Source organism: Apis mellifera, linkage group LG5, assembly GCF_003254395.2.
Source record: "Apis mellifera strain DH4 linkage group LG5, Amel_HAv3.1, whole genome shotgun sequence".
Lineage (NCBI taxonomy): Eukaryota > Metazoa > Arthropoda > Insecta > Hymenoptera > Apidae > Apis > Apis mellifera.
In genome coordinates this window covers 11,944,769-11,964,415 of record NC_037642.1, presented here as the reverse complement: position 1 = coordinate 11,964,415, position 19,647 = coordinate 11,944,769, and the positions used below count along the sequence as shown (strand labels likewise).

The 19,647-nt window shown below is 22.5% G+C and overlaps 4 protein-coding genes across 9 annotated transcripts; 3 read left to right on the top strand and 1 right to left on the bottom strand.

Moving 5' to 3' along the window:
• Positions 1-1,034: 1,034 nt before the first annotated feature.
• LOC725435 (ubiquitin carboxyl-terminal hydrolase 45) lies at positions 1,035-18,484 on the bottom strand. Of its 5 annotated transcripts, none has more exons than XM_026440624.1 (15): positions 18,293-18,484; positions 7,282-7,386; positions 6,675-6,808; positions 6,394-6,584; positions 5,836-5,995; positions 5,528-5,695; positions 5,129-5,350; positions 4,621-4,883; positions 4,088-4,284; positions 3,700-3,946; positions 3,290-3,613; positions 2,749-2,986; positions 2,212-2,478; positions 1,686-1,867; positions 1,035-1,498 (listed from the first exon to the last, which is right to left on the bottom strand). In XM_026440624.1, the coding sequence occupies exons 2-15, from the start codon at positions 7,367-7,369 to the stop codon at positions 1,426-1,428; spliced, it is 2,754 nt and encodes a 917-aa protein (XP_026296409.1). In that variant the 5' UTR covers positions 7,370-7,386; positions 18,293-18,484; the 3' UTR covers positions 1,035-1,425. The 5 variants fall into 5 exon arrangements, with proteins under 5 accessions (XP_026296409.1, XP_026296407.1, XP_026296411.1 ...); XM_026440622.1 differs by lacking the exon at positions 18,293-18,484 and adding an exon at positions 7,467-7,669; XM_026440626.1 differs by lacking the exon at positions 18,293-18,484 and adding an exon at positions 7,467-7,669 and having other exon boundaries at positions 4,088-4,281.
• On the top strand, positions 8,218-9,763 carry LOC412286 (probable malonyl-CoA-acyl carrier protein transacylase, mitochondrial). Its single transcript, XM_006567608.3, has 2 exons — positions 8,218-9,192; positions 9,276-9,763. The coding sequence occupies exons 1-2, from the start codon at positions 8,390-8,392 to the stop codon at positions 9,715-9,717; spliced, it is 1,245 nt and encodes a 414-aa protein (XP_006567671.1). The 5' UTR covers positions 8,218-8,389; the 3' UTR covers positions 9,718-9,763.
• LOC552559 (probable small nuclear ribonucleoprotein Sm D1) lies at positions 10,521-11,668 on the top strand. Its single transcript, XM_624935.5, has 4 exons — positions 10,521-10,653; positions 10,821-10,897; positions 10,981-11,178; positions 11,345-11,668. Exons 1-4 carry the CDS (start codon positions 10,640-10,642, stop codon positions 11,425-11,427), a joined length of 372 nt encoding a protein of 123 aa, XP_624938.1. The 5' UTR covers positions 10,521-10,639; the 3' UTR covers positions 11,428-11,668.
• On the top strand, positions 14,529-19,602 carry LOC725148. Of its 2 annotated transcripts, none has more exons than XM_006567610.3 (3): positions 14,529-14,674; positions 17,397-17,606; positions 18,498-19,602. In XM_006567610.3, exons 2-3 carry the CDS (start codon positions 17,426-17,428, stop codon positions 19,220-19,222), a joined length of 906 nt encoding a protein of 301 aa, XP_006567673.1. In that variant the 5' UTR covers positions 14,529-14,674; positions 17,397-17,425; the 3' UTR covers positions 19,223-19,602. The 2 variants fall into 2 exon arrangements, with proteins under 2 accessions (XP_006567673.1, XP_006567672.1); XM_006567609.3 differs by having other exon boundaries at positions 14,539-14,684.
• The last annotated feature ends 45 nt before the right edge of the window (positions 19,603-19,647 follow it).

The following is a 19,647-nucleotide window of genomic DNA, read 5'->3' as shown; positions in this document are numbered from 1 at the left end:
GTTTAGTAATAAATTGATTTTTTATTTACAATACATTATTAATTATTTTTTATTTTTAAAATAAATAAGTAAATTTATTTTGAATAAAAATGCTCCTTTTTTATTATAATTACATTTTTTTGTATTTCACATATTAAATATTGTATTTTCTTTATAATATTTAGCAATTAAATACAAAAAAAAATTAATAGTAAATCATATAAAAGCGATTCATGTATAAAAAGATCATTTTAAAAAATAAAACATAAGAAGGAACATATTTTGTTATTTTAATTCTATATCTATTTTAATATAAAATAAAATAATAATAATTATAATAAAATACACAATTTTGCAATATTTATATTATATAATTTATATTTTCTATATATAATATTAATATTTTGTAATAATTGTAATAATCAATAAAATCAGAATTTATGAATGGAAATAATTATATTTAAAATAAATATTTATATTTTCATATCAATTAACTACATAATTTAAATTATATTTCTCTAAAAGAAAATAAATAATAATGTAAATAAAAATATAATTTTCATACATTAATTATATAAAATATACTTATATATATATATATATAATATAAGTATATGTAACAATATATATAATATTATAATTTATTAATTACTGTTTTTTATCTTTTATATAGATTTAAATTTACTTTATTTTTATATATTGTTTTATACTTTATCTATAAATAGATGCTCAAAAGTATAAAATAATATCAATTAATTTCTATATTTAAAAAGGAAAGCTTTATAAGGTAAATATAAAATGAAATATGGATCTTTCCATTTAGTTTATTAATTATAATAACATCTAGAACAATTCTATTAAAATGAATTTATTTATTTAATGTTTCATTTAATGATTAAAATATTAATTTCTAATAAAATTTTATAATATAAAATTTACTTTTTACTTATTTCAGACATAAATTTTATTCTTTTATTTAAACTATTTTAATATTTTAAAATTGTTTTGATAATCTGATACTATTAGATTCTTATAATTGTTATGGAACAAAAGTATTAAACAAAATATCATTTGTTATTGTAGAGAATAATGCATACAAATACTTTTAATATTTGAAAAAAATTAACATTTTACAATTATATTCTAAATAATGAGTATAATAATATCTCAAATTAAATATAAGAAGAAACTAAATAATGTTTTTTCAATATGATTAGTTGAATATGATTAGTTAATAGAATGAAAAACGATAGATATAAATTTCCATTTGACGTCAATAATAAATTAATTTAAAATCGCGAATACCAATAGATTTTAATATTATTCTTGATTAATTTAAATAATCGTGGTTTATATTTTAAAATCCATTCTATTATTTTTCATTTAATTTATATTTCATTGTTCCAAAATCCAAATTTCTTGTATTTCAGTTAATTATCAAAATGCTCAAAGAATTCTTTCATAAAAAAGAAGATAAGCTTGTCTTTGTAACACTGTTGTTTCATCGACTTCCGTTACTCTAAAAAATGAAATAAATTTTTAATCAAAATAATTAGCTACATAATAATAATTAATTAAATATTAAATTAGAAAAATAATTTATTACATATATACTATTAATAATATAAAATATATGGTATATTTATATTCATATAAATACAATATAATATGTTATAATTTTATATTAAAAAAATATATATATATACCTAGAATCCGAAACATGATACCATTTGCCAGGTGGTGGTTCTACTGTAGATGATGGGGATGCAGCTGCTTCTTCAGTTTCAGATTCAGAACTTGAAGAATATGAATTTTCTTGTGTATTTTTAATATCTTTTGATGGTAAAAATGACCATCGAGGATCATCTGATGTTAATGGTAAACGCGACTAAAAAAAAATTTATTATTTTTTAGAGATCATTTTTATATTTATATTTAATGATTTTAATTATTTATTTTCTTTTACTTTAAGTATCCTCTTCAACAAGTAGTAATATAATTGCAAATTCACAAAATCGTCTTGATGAGGATAAAAATATACATATCTTTAAATCAATTGTAATAAAATGAGCAATTCTAAGGATCAAATATAGTTTATTGAGAAAATTCTAATTATGACAATAAAAAATTTGAAAAATAGTTGTACTCTATATATATATATATATATTTTTTGATCTTTATATATATATATATATTTATATATTTTTTATAAATAAATATTTAAATAATTACCTTTATGTAAGCAACATAATGTCCACCATGGATAGTTCCGCTATGTTCAACAACGCCATATAGTGCATAAATTCTAGCTTTTTTATGATTTTTACATATAGGTGCTAGATCGAGTAGTATTGGAAATGAAACATGTCTGGTTACTTTTCGAAAATCAACTCGTTGAGCTTGAAATCGTTTTAAATGGAGGATCAGAACCGCAGGTACGCGAGAGATCAAATACTGCTTTGTACTTGGAGTGCATACCATTTTACAATTCTGTTTTACCTAATAATATAAACAATTTATAACACTTTACTATTAGATTCAAAACATTATAATTTTTTTATATAATTATTTTAAATTATTTTTATATGTTTGAATATTTAATGCACAATATTTAAATCCTCAAAATTATAATACAAAGAATTTTAAAATATTATTTTTCTATTTTATATTATTAATTTTTTTATTATTAAATATATATTAATTTTTAAATTAATTTAAAAAATAAAATTTTTTTATAAATTTTTTTAAATTTATAATTATATAGAATACCTTTTTCTCATTGGCAGTACAAGCTTCACAACTGACTTTGTTGCTACCACTCATTAATTCTAGAGCTGTAAATTGATTTAAACATGATTGTATTGAGCATTCTCCTTCCTTAGTTAGATATCTAGTAGGTGGCTGTTGAAGACTGTCACCAATACCTATTTTTGAAATTCCAGAAGTGATGTTATTGATTCCATTACTAATGTCATTTGAATAGTCTTCTATTTTTCTTCTTGTTTTCCTATCAAAATAAATACATTAAATTGTTAAATATATACTTTTATATATGCTTATATACTTTATAATTATATTATTTAAAAATATATTAAGCTTGTACACTAAAATATAATAATCATTCAAAATAAAATATATATATATATATATATATAATAACATGCATATGTCTGATTATATGTTAATAGTATATATGAAATATTATATATAATAAATATATATATAAAATGAAATATTTTGTATTTTTGCCAGATTTTTTAGAAACTATTTAAATATTAAAAATTGAAAAAAGAGTAAATTTTAATGATACCATTGATTACAAGTAGATTCTTCTTGATCAATATGATTAACAGATTCCGTTAAATCGAGGCTAAATGTTGAGAGTTTAGTATTTTCTATACTTTTATCATTTGCTAAAATAATTGTAGAACTTGAATTCTCTTTTGATATAACCGAATTGAAATTAATCGAAGGAACATCTGGACTTGTTAAATCTGAAGTCATTGCTAAAGAAGTAGACAAAGAAAATCCAGTTTGAATTCCACTTTCATTTTCAAAACTTTCAGAACTGTCTAATGTATCTAAACCTTTTGTTTGCGATAAATTTGTTGTACATGCATTTGCTGAATTCGGACTATAAAACAATTATTAAATTAATAATTTTATTTGATAAAATTTATCAATTTATTTTATTATATTATCAATAATAATTAATAATACCTGGGCAATGAATTCGTATCAAAACGATTCAAAAGTTGTACTAAGGAAATATTATCTTTAGTACTAAGTTGTAAATAATTATCTAATGGTACTTCACTTATGGTTTCATTTGTTTTCATTGTATCAGTCGATGGAGAAGCAGGACTTGCTAAAGTAGATTGTTTTTCTGAACTATAGCCTGATTCACCAACTTCTGGAAGCAGGCCTTCTATCTCTGCATTATCTTCTACATCTGCATCACTTTCTTCTATAAAAAAAATAAACATCTTTATTAATTAGTAAAGTAAACGAATGTTCTATTCTTTTATAAAATATTTGAATTAATAATATGAGTTAATCATTTCAAAAAAATAATTCAAAACAATCTTTAAATCTTTATGTAACTTACCAGATTTAAGATTATTTTCTTCAGCAATGTTGTTCTTATTAGATATAAAATTATCATCTTGACGAATTTCTTGTTTTTTACTTTTTCGGTTTTTTCGAGCAGCTTTTTTTTCTTTTTTTAATTGATGTTTTGAAGGTACATGTGAAATATTATTTCCCATTATATCAAATGTATCTTCAAATCCATTGTTCTTCCTTCTTAAATAAATATATGTGTAATAAAATTATTCAGTTAGAAATATTATTATTTCGTTAAATAGTATTTTATCTAATAAAATATTACATCAATTTTGATTATTTAATAATAAAAATAAATTTTATATTAATTATAAAAATTATAATAATATTAACATATTTAAATGAATATTCCTAACAATTTCAATAAAAATCTATCTATTATAATTATAATAAATATTATAAAATATAATTTTAAAGTCCAATTTTTAAAAATATACATAAAATATTTTAAATAATAAAATTAAATGACACATTCATATTTTTTTTGTTCTCTCATATTTCCAGAATGATTCTTACTTTAAAACTGGTGGTTGTGGTTTATCTGCCATAACTGGCAAACTGAGATCTAAGAAGGGTTCTGTATTCTGTGAAGTATGATGACAGTCAAGACATTCTAATGTAGAAACTAAAACCCCACGAAAAACAAGTTCTGCGCCAAGTAGTCTTGAATTGGCCTGATTCCCATAGAATTTTACGCGAGATTTGAGGCTCTCTTCTACTCCTTCAGGATTAGTTTTTTCATTCAAACCGACTTCTTTCAAAATTATACTTTGATATCTCTAAAAAATTTTCGTGTTCATTAATGAATATTACTAATAATGATCATCATTATTGAATTGATTAATGACTAAGACAAAGAGATTAATAAATTTTACAAATTAAATATAAACAATACATAATAACATAAATATAAGTTATTTATAAAGATATAATAATATATATATAATATATAATATATATGTATATGATAAAACTAAAAATAAATAAATTTATAAAATATTATAAATAAAATAAATATACTTACTCTAAGATCTTCATTTCGTACTATTTCTAGAAGATGTCTAAGAAGTTCATGCGAATCATGTTGTCCTCCATCCATACATTGCATCGTTTTTTTTTTAAATGAGTTTAACAATTCTGATGGACGATAGGATTGACGACCATCAGTGTTTTGCATTTCCGTAAGCGTCTTGCATAAAATTGAGGTAAAACTGCCCCAACCTTCCAAAGTACCTTCTATAGGTGGCTATAATAATAAAATTTAAAATTAAGTATATATCATATAATTATCTATATAATTAAAAATAATTTATAGTGAAATATTATTTATTTATTTTTATAGTTTTAAATAATTTAATTGATATAATATCAAGAATTATTTTTTATATAATATATATAATATATATTTTTAAAATTAACTTACTAAATCAACTTCTTCAGAGTTATTAGAAAATTTATGTTTGCCACCTGGTAAAATGAATTTTTGTCCTGGAAGACGCAAATCATCAAGAACTTTTACTAAAAAAGGTGTTTGTGCCAAACATTGTAAAACTGCATTAAAAAAACAAGTATTTCCCAAATTCATTAAACCCTAAAATAAATTTGGATATTTTAATTATTTAAATTAATTTCTTTTATATTTATTAACATATTATATTTTTTTTTAATGCTATTTAATTTATTTCATATAAATTCATTAAAAAAAGTAAGTAAAATTATAAATGTACATACCCCTACTTTAGGCAAATTATATAAATTTTTTTCTTTTTCTAGTTTATCTGCATCAGTTCTAGTTTCTTTTTGATATTGAGATACTGACATTTTAGTTTGTGATGAAGTGATAGAAGTGGTAGATCTTTTTATAAATTCCACTGTTTCTTGAAGTTTCTTTCTAAAAATTATAAATTATTATTTAATTTAAAAATTTAATCAAAGAAAATACATATAATATAATATTTTTTAATGATTAATTTAATTTGATTTTTAAATTATAATAAACATTTTTATTATTTTATTTTCTTTTTTAATATTATAATTGAAATTTTCAAAATAATCTTAAAATGTGAAATAAAATAAATATCTATATTAATTATTTAATAATTTATATTATTAATACTTTAAAACATAATATATTTTAATTGTATTGACAATTAAATTTAATATTAATTCTTTAATTTTACAATCAGAATCTTTATAATATCATAATACAAAAATTATAGAATCAAATTTTCATATTTATTCATATTAATTTAAATATAATTTAAAATTTAAATCTATATATATACGTACCTACATCCAATATTAACTTTTGTTTCACATTGAAAACACCAAACACTCCAATAAAGACTCTCAACAACCATAACGTGACAATCACTATGTGGTTTTTTATAATGTTCTAAAGCATGTCCACATTCTTCTCTTCCACAACCTTGATGTCCACATTGTAAACAAATTAATATTGCTGAATTCATTATACATTCCTAAAATATTTTTGTCTGAATAATATTTCTTTCAGATTATTATTTAATTAAATTAACAATCTAATTGATTTTCATTATTTGAATTTATACCTTTTCATTAGTTTTTGATGAATTATTTTTACATTTTTTACATATTGAACATTCTATACTAATTCCCATTTTATTAATACATTTCTTAATTTTATTAAAATTCACTGCCTTAGGAATATGAGGACATTTAATACCTATAAATAATAAGATTTATAATGTTCTTTATAATATAAATATTATAAAAAAAGAAATCAATAATTTAATAAAAAATTATATAAAAAAAATTATTTTTTTTCTTTTTATTCTTCAATAATTTTGTATAATTAATTTAAAATATTCTTAATTTTTATCATTAATTTTAATTTCATGAACTAATGAATTCCTAATGAAAAGCTAAAACTAGATATTAAATCATTTATCATTAACTACTAATGTTAAATTTATAACTAATAATTTAGTTATAATTTAATTATAAATTTAATATTTGACTATACTAAATCATTTTAAAATTTAATTCTATTATAATTTATTGATTAAATATATTTTTTAAAACATAAATTAATAACATAAAATATTATGATCTAATTATTTAAAAAATATATAATTTTAATATAAAAAAATAAATAAAACCTTAAAATTGAAATATCTTAAGAAAATTAATTCTAACCTGTAGTATTTGATTCGTCACAAGAATCAGTTGAACCTTCACTTAATTCTCCATTTGCATCAGGTTGTCGATTACGTTTTTTACTCATCTTGATTTATTTCCTAACTACATTAAATACAATTGTCAATATTTATAAGTTTTATTACTTAATAGTTTGATAAACAAAAAAAACATGTGGAAATTACTTATACGATGTATTTTAGAAATTAGTTCATGATAACTTAAACAACTCCTAACATATAAATGTTACGTGTCGTTATAGTTTGTATAAATTCATTAAATAATTTTTTTAAATTCATTAATTTTTATAATAATTATTTAAAATAAACTAAAAATAAGTACTACAACAAAATATGCTGTCACAATTATTGTTGCTTGCACAATTTATATACTGCAGATTCACACAGTTACAAACTGTCGAAACTATAATATGAACAGGGCTAACAACTTAAATTGATTACTAAATTTAGTTTGACTTTATTGATATGACATAATACAAATATTTTTAAATAAATCAATATTAAATACAAATTAAATTTATAATTTTAATTTTTATTTAAATATTTTCAATATTTTTAAAATATATTCATTTCGCTCATATATATATATATATTATATATTAATAAATTATATATATATATATATATATTTTTTTCCACTAAGTCATAAGGAAATAAATCACATGATAGATGATAGATACTAAGATTTTAATTATTGGCTAATAAAATATTAACATCAAGATAAGTTTTAATCATTTATTTATTATTAAGCTATTATTATTATTATTATTATTATCTATTATAAAGCTATCATTCATTTAAATTTCATTTCATTCATTTAATATTAATAATATTAATAAACTGTAATGAATAATATATCTTAATCTTATATATATGTATATATATTATATATATATTTTAAAAAAAAGTTATTGAAATATATGATAAGAATTGAAATAAATGATTATATTTTATATGATGATACATAAATTATTAATAGATTATAAATCTTATATTTTTTTTTGATAAAATTAATTTTCAACAGAAGTTTTTATTTTTTAAATATATAATTTTGTAAATATTTAATATTAAATTTTAAATTAATTAGAATGTTTCAGCAGTTATTATTTAAAAAAATATTTTCTTATGGACCAAAATATTATTGGTTAAATCGAATAAATCAGATTTCAAATGATTCAATAAAAGATGGGAATAATAAAGATGGGAATTGTGAACCAAAAACAAATGTATTTGAAAAAGTTCCCTTGCAAAATTCATATAACAAACAAGAAGTGTTGCATTTACTTGAAGAAGCTGCAACATTTGAAGATGCTAAAGATAAAAATTGGATGACAACTCCATATCCTAAGGATATTTCAATAAAAAAAGAAACAGAACCAAGTATTAATCCAAAAACTACTTCTATTTTATTATTTCCTGGTCAAGGAACTATCAAAGTTGGTATGATTAAAAAATACTTGCGTTATTCTGGTACTAAGGAACTTTTTGAAATAGCTAATGAAATAATCAATTATAATTTATTGAAACTTTGTTTGGATGGTGCACAAGAGAAATTAAATAGAACTGAATTTAATCAAGCTGCTACAGTAGTATCATCTTTAGCCGCACTAGAAAAAATTAAAGAAGAAAAACCTCATGTATTTGAAAGTTGTGTTGCTACAGCTGGATATAGTGTAGGAGAGATAACTGCTTTAATTCTCTCTGGTATACTAACTTTTGAAGATGGAATACGATTAGCATGGACTAGAGGAAAAGCTATGCAATATGCTGCAGATAAAGTACCTCAAGGAATGTTATCCATTATTTGTACACCAAAAACAAAACTTTCACAAGTTTGTCAAGAAGCAAAGAACTGGGCAATGAACATTGGTATTGAAAAACCAATATGCAGGTAATGTTTTAAATTCAAACTATAATATTTAATAATTATATAATTTAATATATAACATTAATTATATAATTGATTGTTTTTAGAATTGCTATTTTTTTATGTACAGAAAGAAAAATAATAGCAGGAAATATAGAAGCATTAGAATATATTGAAAAAAATAAAACAGAATTTAATTTAGAAAATGTATCTAGATTACCTGTATCTGGAGCTTTTCATACACCATTGATGGAACCTGCTCTAAAATCAGTTTCTGAAATGTTAAAATCCATAACAATAAATGAACCTAGATGTAAAGTATATTCCAATTATAAAGGTTATCCATATAGTAATTTACGATATGTGAAAAAATATATATTGAAACAAATTGTCTCACCAGTTAAATGGGAACAATGTTTGCAAAATATATATAACAGACCTAAGGGAACATCATTTCCAGAAACATATGATATAGGATCAGAAGGAAGAATGAGAACTATTTTAAAATTAATTAATGCAAAAGCAAGTAGATCATGTACAGTAATTTAATTTATAATTGTTAAGATGAGATTTTAAATATACATTTTTTACTTAATTCTTTTGTCTTATTTATTATAAACATGTATAGAATATTACAAAAAATAAAAATAAATTTGAAATAATTAAAAGATAATTATATTTAAATAATAGTAAAAAAATATCATTTATTTTAACATTATTTATTATTTTATTTCTACTATTATTTTTGATAATATATATATATACATGTACATAATAAATTATTTTTTTAATTATTAAAATTAACAAGAATATTTTTGATTTGATAAAATATTAGAAAATATTTGAATTTTTCTTTCAGTTATAAAAATTATTTTATTAGTATACTTTTTAAAGTATGCTATTGTTATTACATTTCAAGCATGTTCAAAAATAATATCAGAAATATCATGAAAAATGATTTTATCTCTTTTTTAAATATCAAATAATATCAAATAGTTCAGAGTTTCTTATTTCATTTTGTCAAAATATTATCATGACATAATTTCATAATTTTACATTTAAATCTTATTATTTAAATTATTAATATGTATGTATATAATCAAAAATATTATTTAATATTATATTAAAATTATATTATTTTTGTATTATATAATGACATGTAAATATATCAAATGAGTTTTTTCTTTATATAATTTATTATTCTTATTTATTTGATAAATAATATTTTATTTTTATTATTATTCTCGAATTATTTTACTAAATAAATAATTTTATTTGAGATATATAACTAGAATTATTTGGATAATGATAAAAATATTACTTATGTGATTTATGAGACAAAATGAAAGAGTTTTGGAACACAGATATATATATATATACAATATATATAGCGTTTTGTATACTTGTAAGAAAACGCGGCATGAAACTGAAATTGTAATTTTTTGATAACGTAAAAACATTCAGCATTATCATGAAACTAGTAAGGTAAATTAATTTATTTATAATAATTTATTAAGAAATAATAAATATTTATATGAAATTAAAATTTTATGAAAAATTAATCAAATTTATAAAAGTTGCGATTAATATTATATTATGTGATGTCAAAACTTTTTTTTACAAAGTATGAAATAATTGTTATAAAATTTCAGATTTTTAATGAAACTCAGTCATGAGACTGTAACGATAGAATTAAAGAATGGTACCCAAGTACATGGTACTATTACCGGTAAGTCAGCATAACCTATAAAAAATTTATGTGTTTATATTTTTCTTAAAATATAAGCTTATATGTTTAATGTTCATTTGTAGGAGTAGACGTGGCAATGAATACGCATTTGAAGACTGTAAAAATGACAATAAAAAATAGGGATCCTGTACAATTAGATACATTAAGTTTACGAGGCAATAATATAAGGTATTATATATTACCAGATTCATTACCACTTGAAACATTACTCATAGATGACACACCAAAAGCGAAAGCAAAAAAGAAAGAAGCTGCACGAGGTTTGTATATATATATATATATAAAATTATTTTTTATTATATTGTAATTAATATAAGTTGTAAACATTTTACGTATTTATAAAAAAATAACTAATTTATTTAGGAAGTGATTTTAAATAAAAAATATATCTTAAATAAAATTTGTTTATATTTATATCATTTTTAGGAGCAGTACGTGGTCGAGGTCGAGGAGGTCGTGGTACTAGAGGAGGTCGAGGGGGTCGTGGAAGAGGAAGGGGTAGACGATAATCGGACGATATATTATTGTAATAAATCTGGTTCAAATAATTAATTAAAAAAAAATTTTTTTCATCTCAAAAAAATATTCGCATAATGTATTATCATATAATACGAAAATAATTCAATGAAATATATTGCTTTTGTAACTCATCAGAACTTTTAACTATTATATCTCTTAATAGAAATTATTTTTCATTATTATCTTAAAATATATCAAAAAGTTGTATAATATAATTTTTCCATATGGTTATTTTTGTATTTGCTATTATTTTATAATTTTTTATTGTATATTCACATTATAAATTCACAAATGTTAAAAATATATCAAATAATAGAATTATTTGTCATTATGTATAAGAATAAAAAATATTTAAGGTTTTTTATATTGGTTTCCTATCTTAATATTTATATTAAGATAGAAAACCAATTATTCTTTTCTCACATTTTATTATATATTAATTTAAAGAACAATATTATTTGAATAATAAACTGAAATAGTAAACTGAATATAGTTCAGAAATATGTACTATGAATTAAATTTTATTATTTGAATGCAATATTTTTAATAGGACCATATTTATTAATAAACAAAAAGCAATAAGCATATAATAAAAAAATTTTTTTAAAAATGTTATTTATCAGATTTATTTATCAGAAAAAAAAAATATTAGAAACTAATTCTAATTGTGATCTATATTGAATAGAAGGATATTAATATATATTCTCTTTTTTTTTTTTAAATATATATAAGAGATATTTTCAATAAATTTAAGAATAGAAAAATTCATAAATATTCAACATATATAAAATATAATTTTGAAATTTTTTTAGAAATATAAGGTTAGGTTACAAAGTTGTCACAGTTATTTGAAATCGTGGAAAGTACACGCTCTAGGTTATTCATTTATTATTCATTTAAAAACAAAATCGTTAAAATATATATATATATATAAGTGAATTTATGAACAAAACTGCATGTTGTTCATGTCTATAAACAAGCTTAGAGAATAAAGAAACAAGTAGTGATGATTACAATTTTGTTCAAATTTTTAAAGAACACGTATCTGTATGTATGAATTAAATCATCGAATGTAAGTAAAACCACGTGATCAAAACTTAAAAAAGTTGAAATTAAATTTACAATCTTAAAATATGAAACAAAAAGTTATTTTTTTTTTATAATATTAATTTATACAGAATTATTTGTTTTTTTATTATATTCTCCTCTTATATATTGTTGTATTTTTATGATAGTATTTATATTTTTTTTAATAATAATCTATCTTAAATTTTAATTTTTTGTGTTCCTACTTTCCGATGATTCAATTTATACTAATACAAATTATTTTATAAAACAAATTAATAACTGTTTAAATATATAATATGTGAAGCATATTTTGTTTCTTTACATTTTGTTTTATATATATATATATATATATTATAATATAAAATGTGTGTTTTTAAAAAAAATGATTTATAAGCGGTTATGAAAATATTTTCTTATAAATTAACATTTTGACGAATAGATTAGAAAAATCAAATAAATACATTCTTATGAGAGTGATTATATTTTCATGTTTTACTTCTTTTATGAATTTATATGATGAAAATTTCAGATTTATTATAATTTCGTCAAAATTATAATTTATTAGAAAATATATCCACTATATCAATATATCATTGAATCATTCAATATTGTTCGGTTTATTAGCATTTAAAGGTATTTTCATTGATTAATTATCAATGATCAAAAAAAATGAAATTTTAAAATAATTATTTTTTATTTTTTATCTTTATCTTATTTTGAATTATCACTTAAATTTTTAATCAACTTCATTCGAATATATTGTATATTAAATCTACTCCTCTACAATATTTAACAATATTAGAAACAAATTTACATTATAAATTTATATATTATATATTATTTTTATACTTTATTTACATTTATATTCTGTTCTTTTGCATTTTTATTCTTCATCTTTGAAGTTTAAAAAAATACATACAATAAAAATATTATATTTCAAATTCTATAAAAATTTATCTGAATTTATAATATTAAAGTATAAATTAAAAGTATTATTGGAACGGTTCCAATTTTATATCTTATTCTATGTATTCGAAGATAAATAATTTAAAAGAAAGAAAGAAAAAAGAATGGAGAGGCAAAAATATAATTAGAAATAAAAATTTAAAGAACGATAAATAAATAAGCAATTTATTGAAAAAAAAAAAAAGAAACATAAAAACATATATAAATGAATTTTTACGCACAAATCACCTGTAACAAAAAGAAAAAAAAAAAAAAAATTCATCATAAATTATAATCTCTCTTAAACTTCTCTCAAATAAAATTGTATTTTCTTCGAAACGTGTATAAATAAATTATATTTATACAATTTATAACGTCACTCTGCTTCGAGAATTTATGATACATGTAAAAAGATTATTAATAGATGTTCAATATATTCGTCATTACAATACGCGTGCAATATGTATCATACATCATTAAATAGAAAATAGTAAAATGCTACATTACATATTAGGTTTCAAATGTGTTCAGTATTAGTCATACATTAATTTTAGAAAATATACATGTATACATATGTATACGTATTTTATATCAAGTTTTAAGTTTGCACATAATTTTGTAAGCCACTACTCTGTTTAATATTAAAACATTTTTTTTCAATAATATATCGTTTTCGAACATGAAATATCGATAAATCTCTCTAAATTTACGAAAATTTGGTTTATTAAATTTCTCAATAACACTAACTTGTTATTAAATCCTACTTTATCTCTAAGGATCAAGAATTGACAGGTCAAAACGTGTGATTACATTTCGAATTTTAAACGTGTTTGTTAAAAAGAATCTATAAAAATATTAAATCGTATGTATTTTTGATATTATTATATTTAAGATTTAGAGATACAAGTAATAAACGATAATGATAAAAAAATAATTTTTTCATAATTTAATATATATCATTCTCCATTACAATAATGTTACAAATATTATTATAAAAAATAGATGTGTAATAAAGATTAAAAAAAAAAAGGAAAAATGAAAAATATCGATAAATATTCTTCTATCAAGTATTGGTAAATTAGCGGAAAATACATATTAGACGAAAGAGACATACACTATAAAGAAGAAGGGGCAGATCTCGGGGAGTGGGAAATAACGAGCGTTGCAACGTCTGCGAGAGTCGTGTCGCTACTTCCGAGGAAATAACATCTTATAGGATACTTTGTAAGTTCAGGTACAAAATACTATGATTTTTATCAATTTGCTATTCGATTAAAGTTTTTTTCCATTTGCGTATATACTTGCATATATGATACGTTAAAATGGACAATATATGGATTGATATTAAATTAATTTGTTTGAATAATATTTAAGTATCAATTCTGTGCATTGTTTCGAGAATGGAGAGAATCGACATTTCAATTAAAAGAGTGGAAGAATAGCGCGGTTAGAGAAATAATATTCATTACAATATTCATTTCGTTCCTAATATTGATTTCGATGTTATACTACTGTTATACAATATACTCGATATTGCAATTTATAACAGAAATTTGTTAATTTGTCTTAAAATTTTGATTTGTTACAAATCTAATAAATATACGATCGGAAAAATAGACGAGAAAACAGAAAAGTTATTTTCACTTGTTAATTCCGATTATTTCTTTTTTTTACCATCTTAATTATTATTTATCATTACGTGTTATTATTATACGTTTATTTATTTGTTTTCACGATTTCTCGATCATATTATTTACTTTTTGATAAATAAGTTACATTTTTGTCTTTTATTATTATAAATATGGATTCATATTTTTTTTAATTTTTTTTTTGATATCACTCATTTTTAGAATTTATTTCACTTTCTTTGATAATTTTACGTTGTAATTAAAATTTTAATTTTTCGATTAAAAAATATATTAACATTTATATAATATTAAGTTAATATATTTACATTGTAAATTTAATACAAACATGGATTAGAATCAATTATTCGTTAATATGAAATATTTACGTTATTCGATAATTATATTAAAATAATTTAAATCAAAATGATTTTGAAATTGATATCATCATTTTAACACTATGTCTGCAAGCTAAATTTGGTAGTTCTTACGTAACGTGTTAACGAACGCACACTCTGAATACATGTACTATTCATTTCAAAATTAAATTTCATCAAAACAAATATCAACAAACAATAATAATGGGATTAAAAATGAAAATAAGGATGAAAATAAAACAAGATTATACTGTAGATTATATTTCGATGGTTTCCAATGTTTTTAATATTTTTTTATTTTTTTTTATTTTTGCCAATTATTTTAATATTCCCTTAAAATAACAAAATATTAAATTAAATTTTTTTTGGAATATATTTAGATAATTCAATATTTCACATTACGTTTGCAATTGCTAAAAAGTGTAAATATTTTTCAATAATTTATTGAATTTCGCTGACAGATAAAATTTATTTATCGCTCATAAAAGATACGTTTATTCTATGATTATTAGACAATTGTACAGTTGGATATTTTTAGTAAATAAATAAAATTTTTTCAAATAGTAACAAATTAACATAAATATTATGTTCACGATGTTGCATAAATTATTGACAAAATAATATTAATTTTTTTCCTAATTTTATGTTAATTGTTTCACTTTTTTATTAATGCATTGATATTAAATAAAAAATCAAATAAATTTTTAATTCTTATTGCAAAAAAAGAGTATACATTGTGCGAAAAAATATTTTTGAGAATCGATTACGTTTGATTGGACACAACAAATTAATAATTAAAAAAATCTCGAATCCTATTTCGTTTTTAAATGCAAGAACGATTTTTTCGAAAAATAATAATATATTGGATTATCTGTTTGATGATATTCGTTACAATTTCAATTCAATTATTTTTGATTTTATATTTATTTATATATGTATAAATTTTTTCTACCGATTGTTTCTATAATATTATGATAATATTGCTAATAAATTATTAAAATTTTTAAAATTTAAAAATCATATTTGATGTATTATTTCATGACATTTAAATATTCAACGTAGCAATAACAGAACAATTTTATAATAACTAATCATACAATAGTAATAAGAATTTGAAGCATATATTAAAAAGAATACATATTATAGTACAATTAATATCAATATTCAATTATATTGGAAGCAAATAAAAGATGGAATTTTCTTTTTTAAATGAAATTTAATTAGTGAAAGAATATGGAATGAAAAAATGGTTATTTTTTTTCTGTATAATATATATACATGTATATATACATATATCTAGATAAAAGTACATGTACATGAGTATACAGATAGATGGAAGAAAAGAAGACAAAAGTACAAATTTGAAAAGAAAAAGAACAATAGGGTCAAATGTACTTTGTAATTGGAGGCGGTTGTCCGGGACTTGAGAGTACTGTGTGCCAGTTTAGTTCACGGACACCAAATTAGACACGGTCTATTTTTGAACAACTTATAGTTGCTTGTTCCAATTTACTGATTACTCATACTAGGAACTGTATAGCAAAATTAAATGAGGGATATTTAATGTTTTGTGAAATTTTAAGTTTCATTTTTCAAAAATTGTTTTCAACACCCGTGAAATAGAACAAAAGGATTAGGAAACGATTCCTTCCATTTCGAAATTATTGCACGATCATTTCAAATTTTGACCGATCTTTTCTTAATAAATAATTAAGACATTAATTTTATCAATTTATAACGAATAAAATTTATTCAGAATCAATTAATGGAATTAAAAAAAAAACTTGTTAATTTTCTTATATATATTATATTAAATACATTGCAATACAAATTATTTAATGTATTTTTCAAATTGTTTATTCCAATTTTATTATCATCAAAGAATTAGAATAAATCGATCTAACGAGTAACAATTAATTTAATGATAAATAAATGGAATTTCAGGTAGCGAAGAAGTAAATTACATTGTAAGAATGTCAAGACCAATTCTCAGCAGACCGCGCACACGCGTGTATGGATGCAACTATGACAAAGGGGAATCGTATTATAAGCCAATGGTCGATCACTTGGATCGAAAGTATAGCTCACGACCACTTTTCTCTGAGCCAAGAAGTTCGTTGGCTGACGAGATTGCGGCCCGACGAGGCGACATCGGTAACATCTTCAGTCGTTTTCCAAAATGGTTTTAAGGAGTGAACCTATTATCCTGTTCCCTGCCCACCTTCCCCGCCCGTAACTATTACGTCCGTCGGTAACTGTTACTAGTAGTCGGTAACTGTTTTTTCCATTTGTCAATAAGAAAAATGCTGGATCATTCTTTGGCATGTCCAATCCAATTCCTAATTGTGAAACGAATGTATATTGTTTTATACGTATATATATATACCTGCTGTTACAGCCACACACAGAGAAAGAAAGAAAAAAAAAAATAACGAAATTTTATTCAAACATGAGAAAACGTTTACACTTAATAACCAATAAAATAAAATAAAATCGCAATGACATAAAGCCGCATCGTCTAATGATTTATTATATCCCGACGACACGAGTACAACAGTACAAAGATACTTTCATAATAGATATATATATTTTACACTTCCATTATTACCTCTGAATGAGTGTATACGAAAGCGAGAAGACGCAACGTGATTCTCTTTGAAGAGAAATACAAATTTCCCCCTTTCTACCTCTTTAATTTCCAAAAATACAAAATACAATAAACGATTATATAGATAATTCGTCGTGTAAAAGAAACATTTGAATCTCGAAATTAATCCATACGTACGTTACGAAAAAAAGGTGAACGTTACGAACATAAATTAACACAAATATTTACTTACTTGTATTTATCATTATCCGAAGGAACTCGAAAAGTTGTCTCTTTTTGTGTGTATATATATATATATATATACACACACATATAAATTGAGAAATATTTTTACAACGCGTAATTTATGAAAGCAATGGAAAAGAAAAAAGTGTACAACGTGTGTGTTTGTAAATGTCCTTAACAGTCTGCATATTTTGAGATGTCCGTTTTTACAGGCACGCGTGACCTCTCCGCCCCTCGCAACAGTCCCCTTGGGCGTGACCTTGACCTTGAATTAGATCCTTCCATCCGCTGCCCGCAATTACCCACGCCACCCTCCTCGGCCACTGCCGACAACTTGTTCCCCGAAGACGAGGATGTTGTCTACGACAGCCGTGGGCAGCGTAGTCGGCGCCGGTTCGCCGACAATTTCGCCAACGACGTCGCGGCGACCACGCAACATTTGAAAGCGAAACTGGCCGCGATCGGGTTGGAGGACGAGGTTGTCGACGCCGTGTTGGGGAGATCGGCGCGGCAACGCGTACGCCAAGAGCAGCAGGAGGCCGGCCACGAGGCGAGGAGGGATATCAAGTCGATGATCGGAGGCGAACAGGCGGAGACGAACACGTTCAAAAGACGTTCCAAGCTGTTCGAGAACGAGGGGGAGGAGGGTAGGCCAACGGTGCTCGCCAAATGGTCGAAACTGATGGACGAGAGCGAGGACTCGATCGCGGGAAGCGCAGCTGCGACGAGAGCGAGACAGACGAAAGCCCGTTTGAACGATATCGAGTCGGAGATGGAAGAGCTTGCCGAGAGGCGGGCGAAGAGGGAGCGTAGAGCGGCAGCTCTCAGAGCGTTGATCAATGAAAATATCGCGGATACGGAAAATCTTCAGGAGCAATCTGTCGTTAGCAAAAAGGTTTCGATACGTGAACGCGCCGAGAAACACGTCGCCTTTTAAATAACGCTTCTCCCCGAGATAAGATTAAATTAATTAACGACCCGAGGTATGATGGTGATCGTGTTTTATTTTTGCCAAAGAAATATATATATATTGTGCGGAAGACCCATCCATGTGGATCTCCTTTCCCTGTTGTTCATTTTTCAAGTGTATCTATCTTTTCTCCGATCGATATCAAGTGTCGCTTGTTCCTTAATGATCCTACGGATATTCTTTGTATGTGCGTACATCATTTGATCATCCTTTTCTTTCATTGCCCGTGAACAGTATATAACGTGAGAAACGAGAATATATATATTCGCCACGAATAATATTGATGAATCTGTACAAAGTGTAGTAGGACATTAGCTTAATATCGTGAAAATATGATTTTAATCGAATTATCGAATTATTTTATATATATATACATATACATTTATTCAATT

Excerpts from the sequence above, each read along its gene's own strand:
- LOC725435 (XM_026440624.1), bottom strand. The coding sequence starts at position 7,369 with ATGAGTAAAAAACGTAATCGACAACCTGATGCAAATGGAGAATTAAGT. Across the intron at positions 3,947-4,087 it reads AGAAAATAATCTTAAATCTG|AAGAAAGTGATGCAGATGTA; the intron begins GTAAGTTACATA and ends TTTTTTTTATAG. Across the intron at positions 1,499-1,685 it reads TATCATGTTTCGGATTCTAG|AGTAACGGAAGTCGATGAAA; the intron begins GTATATATATAT and ends TTCATTTTTTAG.
- LOC412286 (XM_006567608.3), top strand. The coding sequence starts at position 8,390 with ATGTTTCAGCAGTTATTATTTAAAAAAATATTTTCTTATGGACCAAAA. Across the intron at positions 9,193-9,275 it reads ATTGAAAAACCAATATGCAG|AATTGCTATTTTTTTATGTA; the intron begins GTAATGTTTTAA and ends GATTGTTTTTAG.
- LOC552559 (XM_624935.5), top strand. Across the intron at positions 10,898-10,980 it reads AGTACATGGTACTATTACCG|GAGTAGACGTGGCAATGAAT; the intron begins GTAAGTCAGCAT and ends GTTCATTTGTAG. Across the intron at positions 11,179-11,344 it reads AAAGAAAGAAGCTGCACGAG|GAGCAGTACGTGGTCGAGGT; the intron begins GTTTGTATATAT and ends TATCATTTTTAG.
- LOC725148 (XM_006567610.3), top strand. The coding sequence starts at position 17,426 with ATGTCAAGACCAATTCTCAGCAGACCGCGCACACGCGTGTATGGATGC. Across the intron at positions 17,607-18,497 it reads GGCCCGACGAGGCGACATCG|GCACGCGTGACCTCTCCGCC; the intron begins GTAACATCTTCA and ends CCGTTTTTACAG.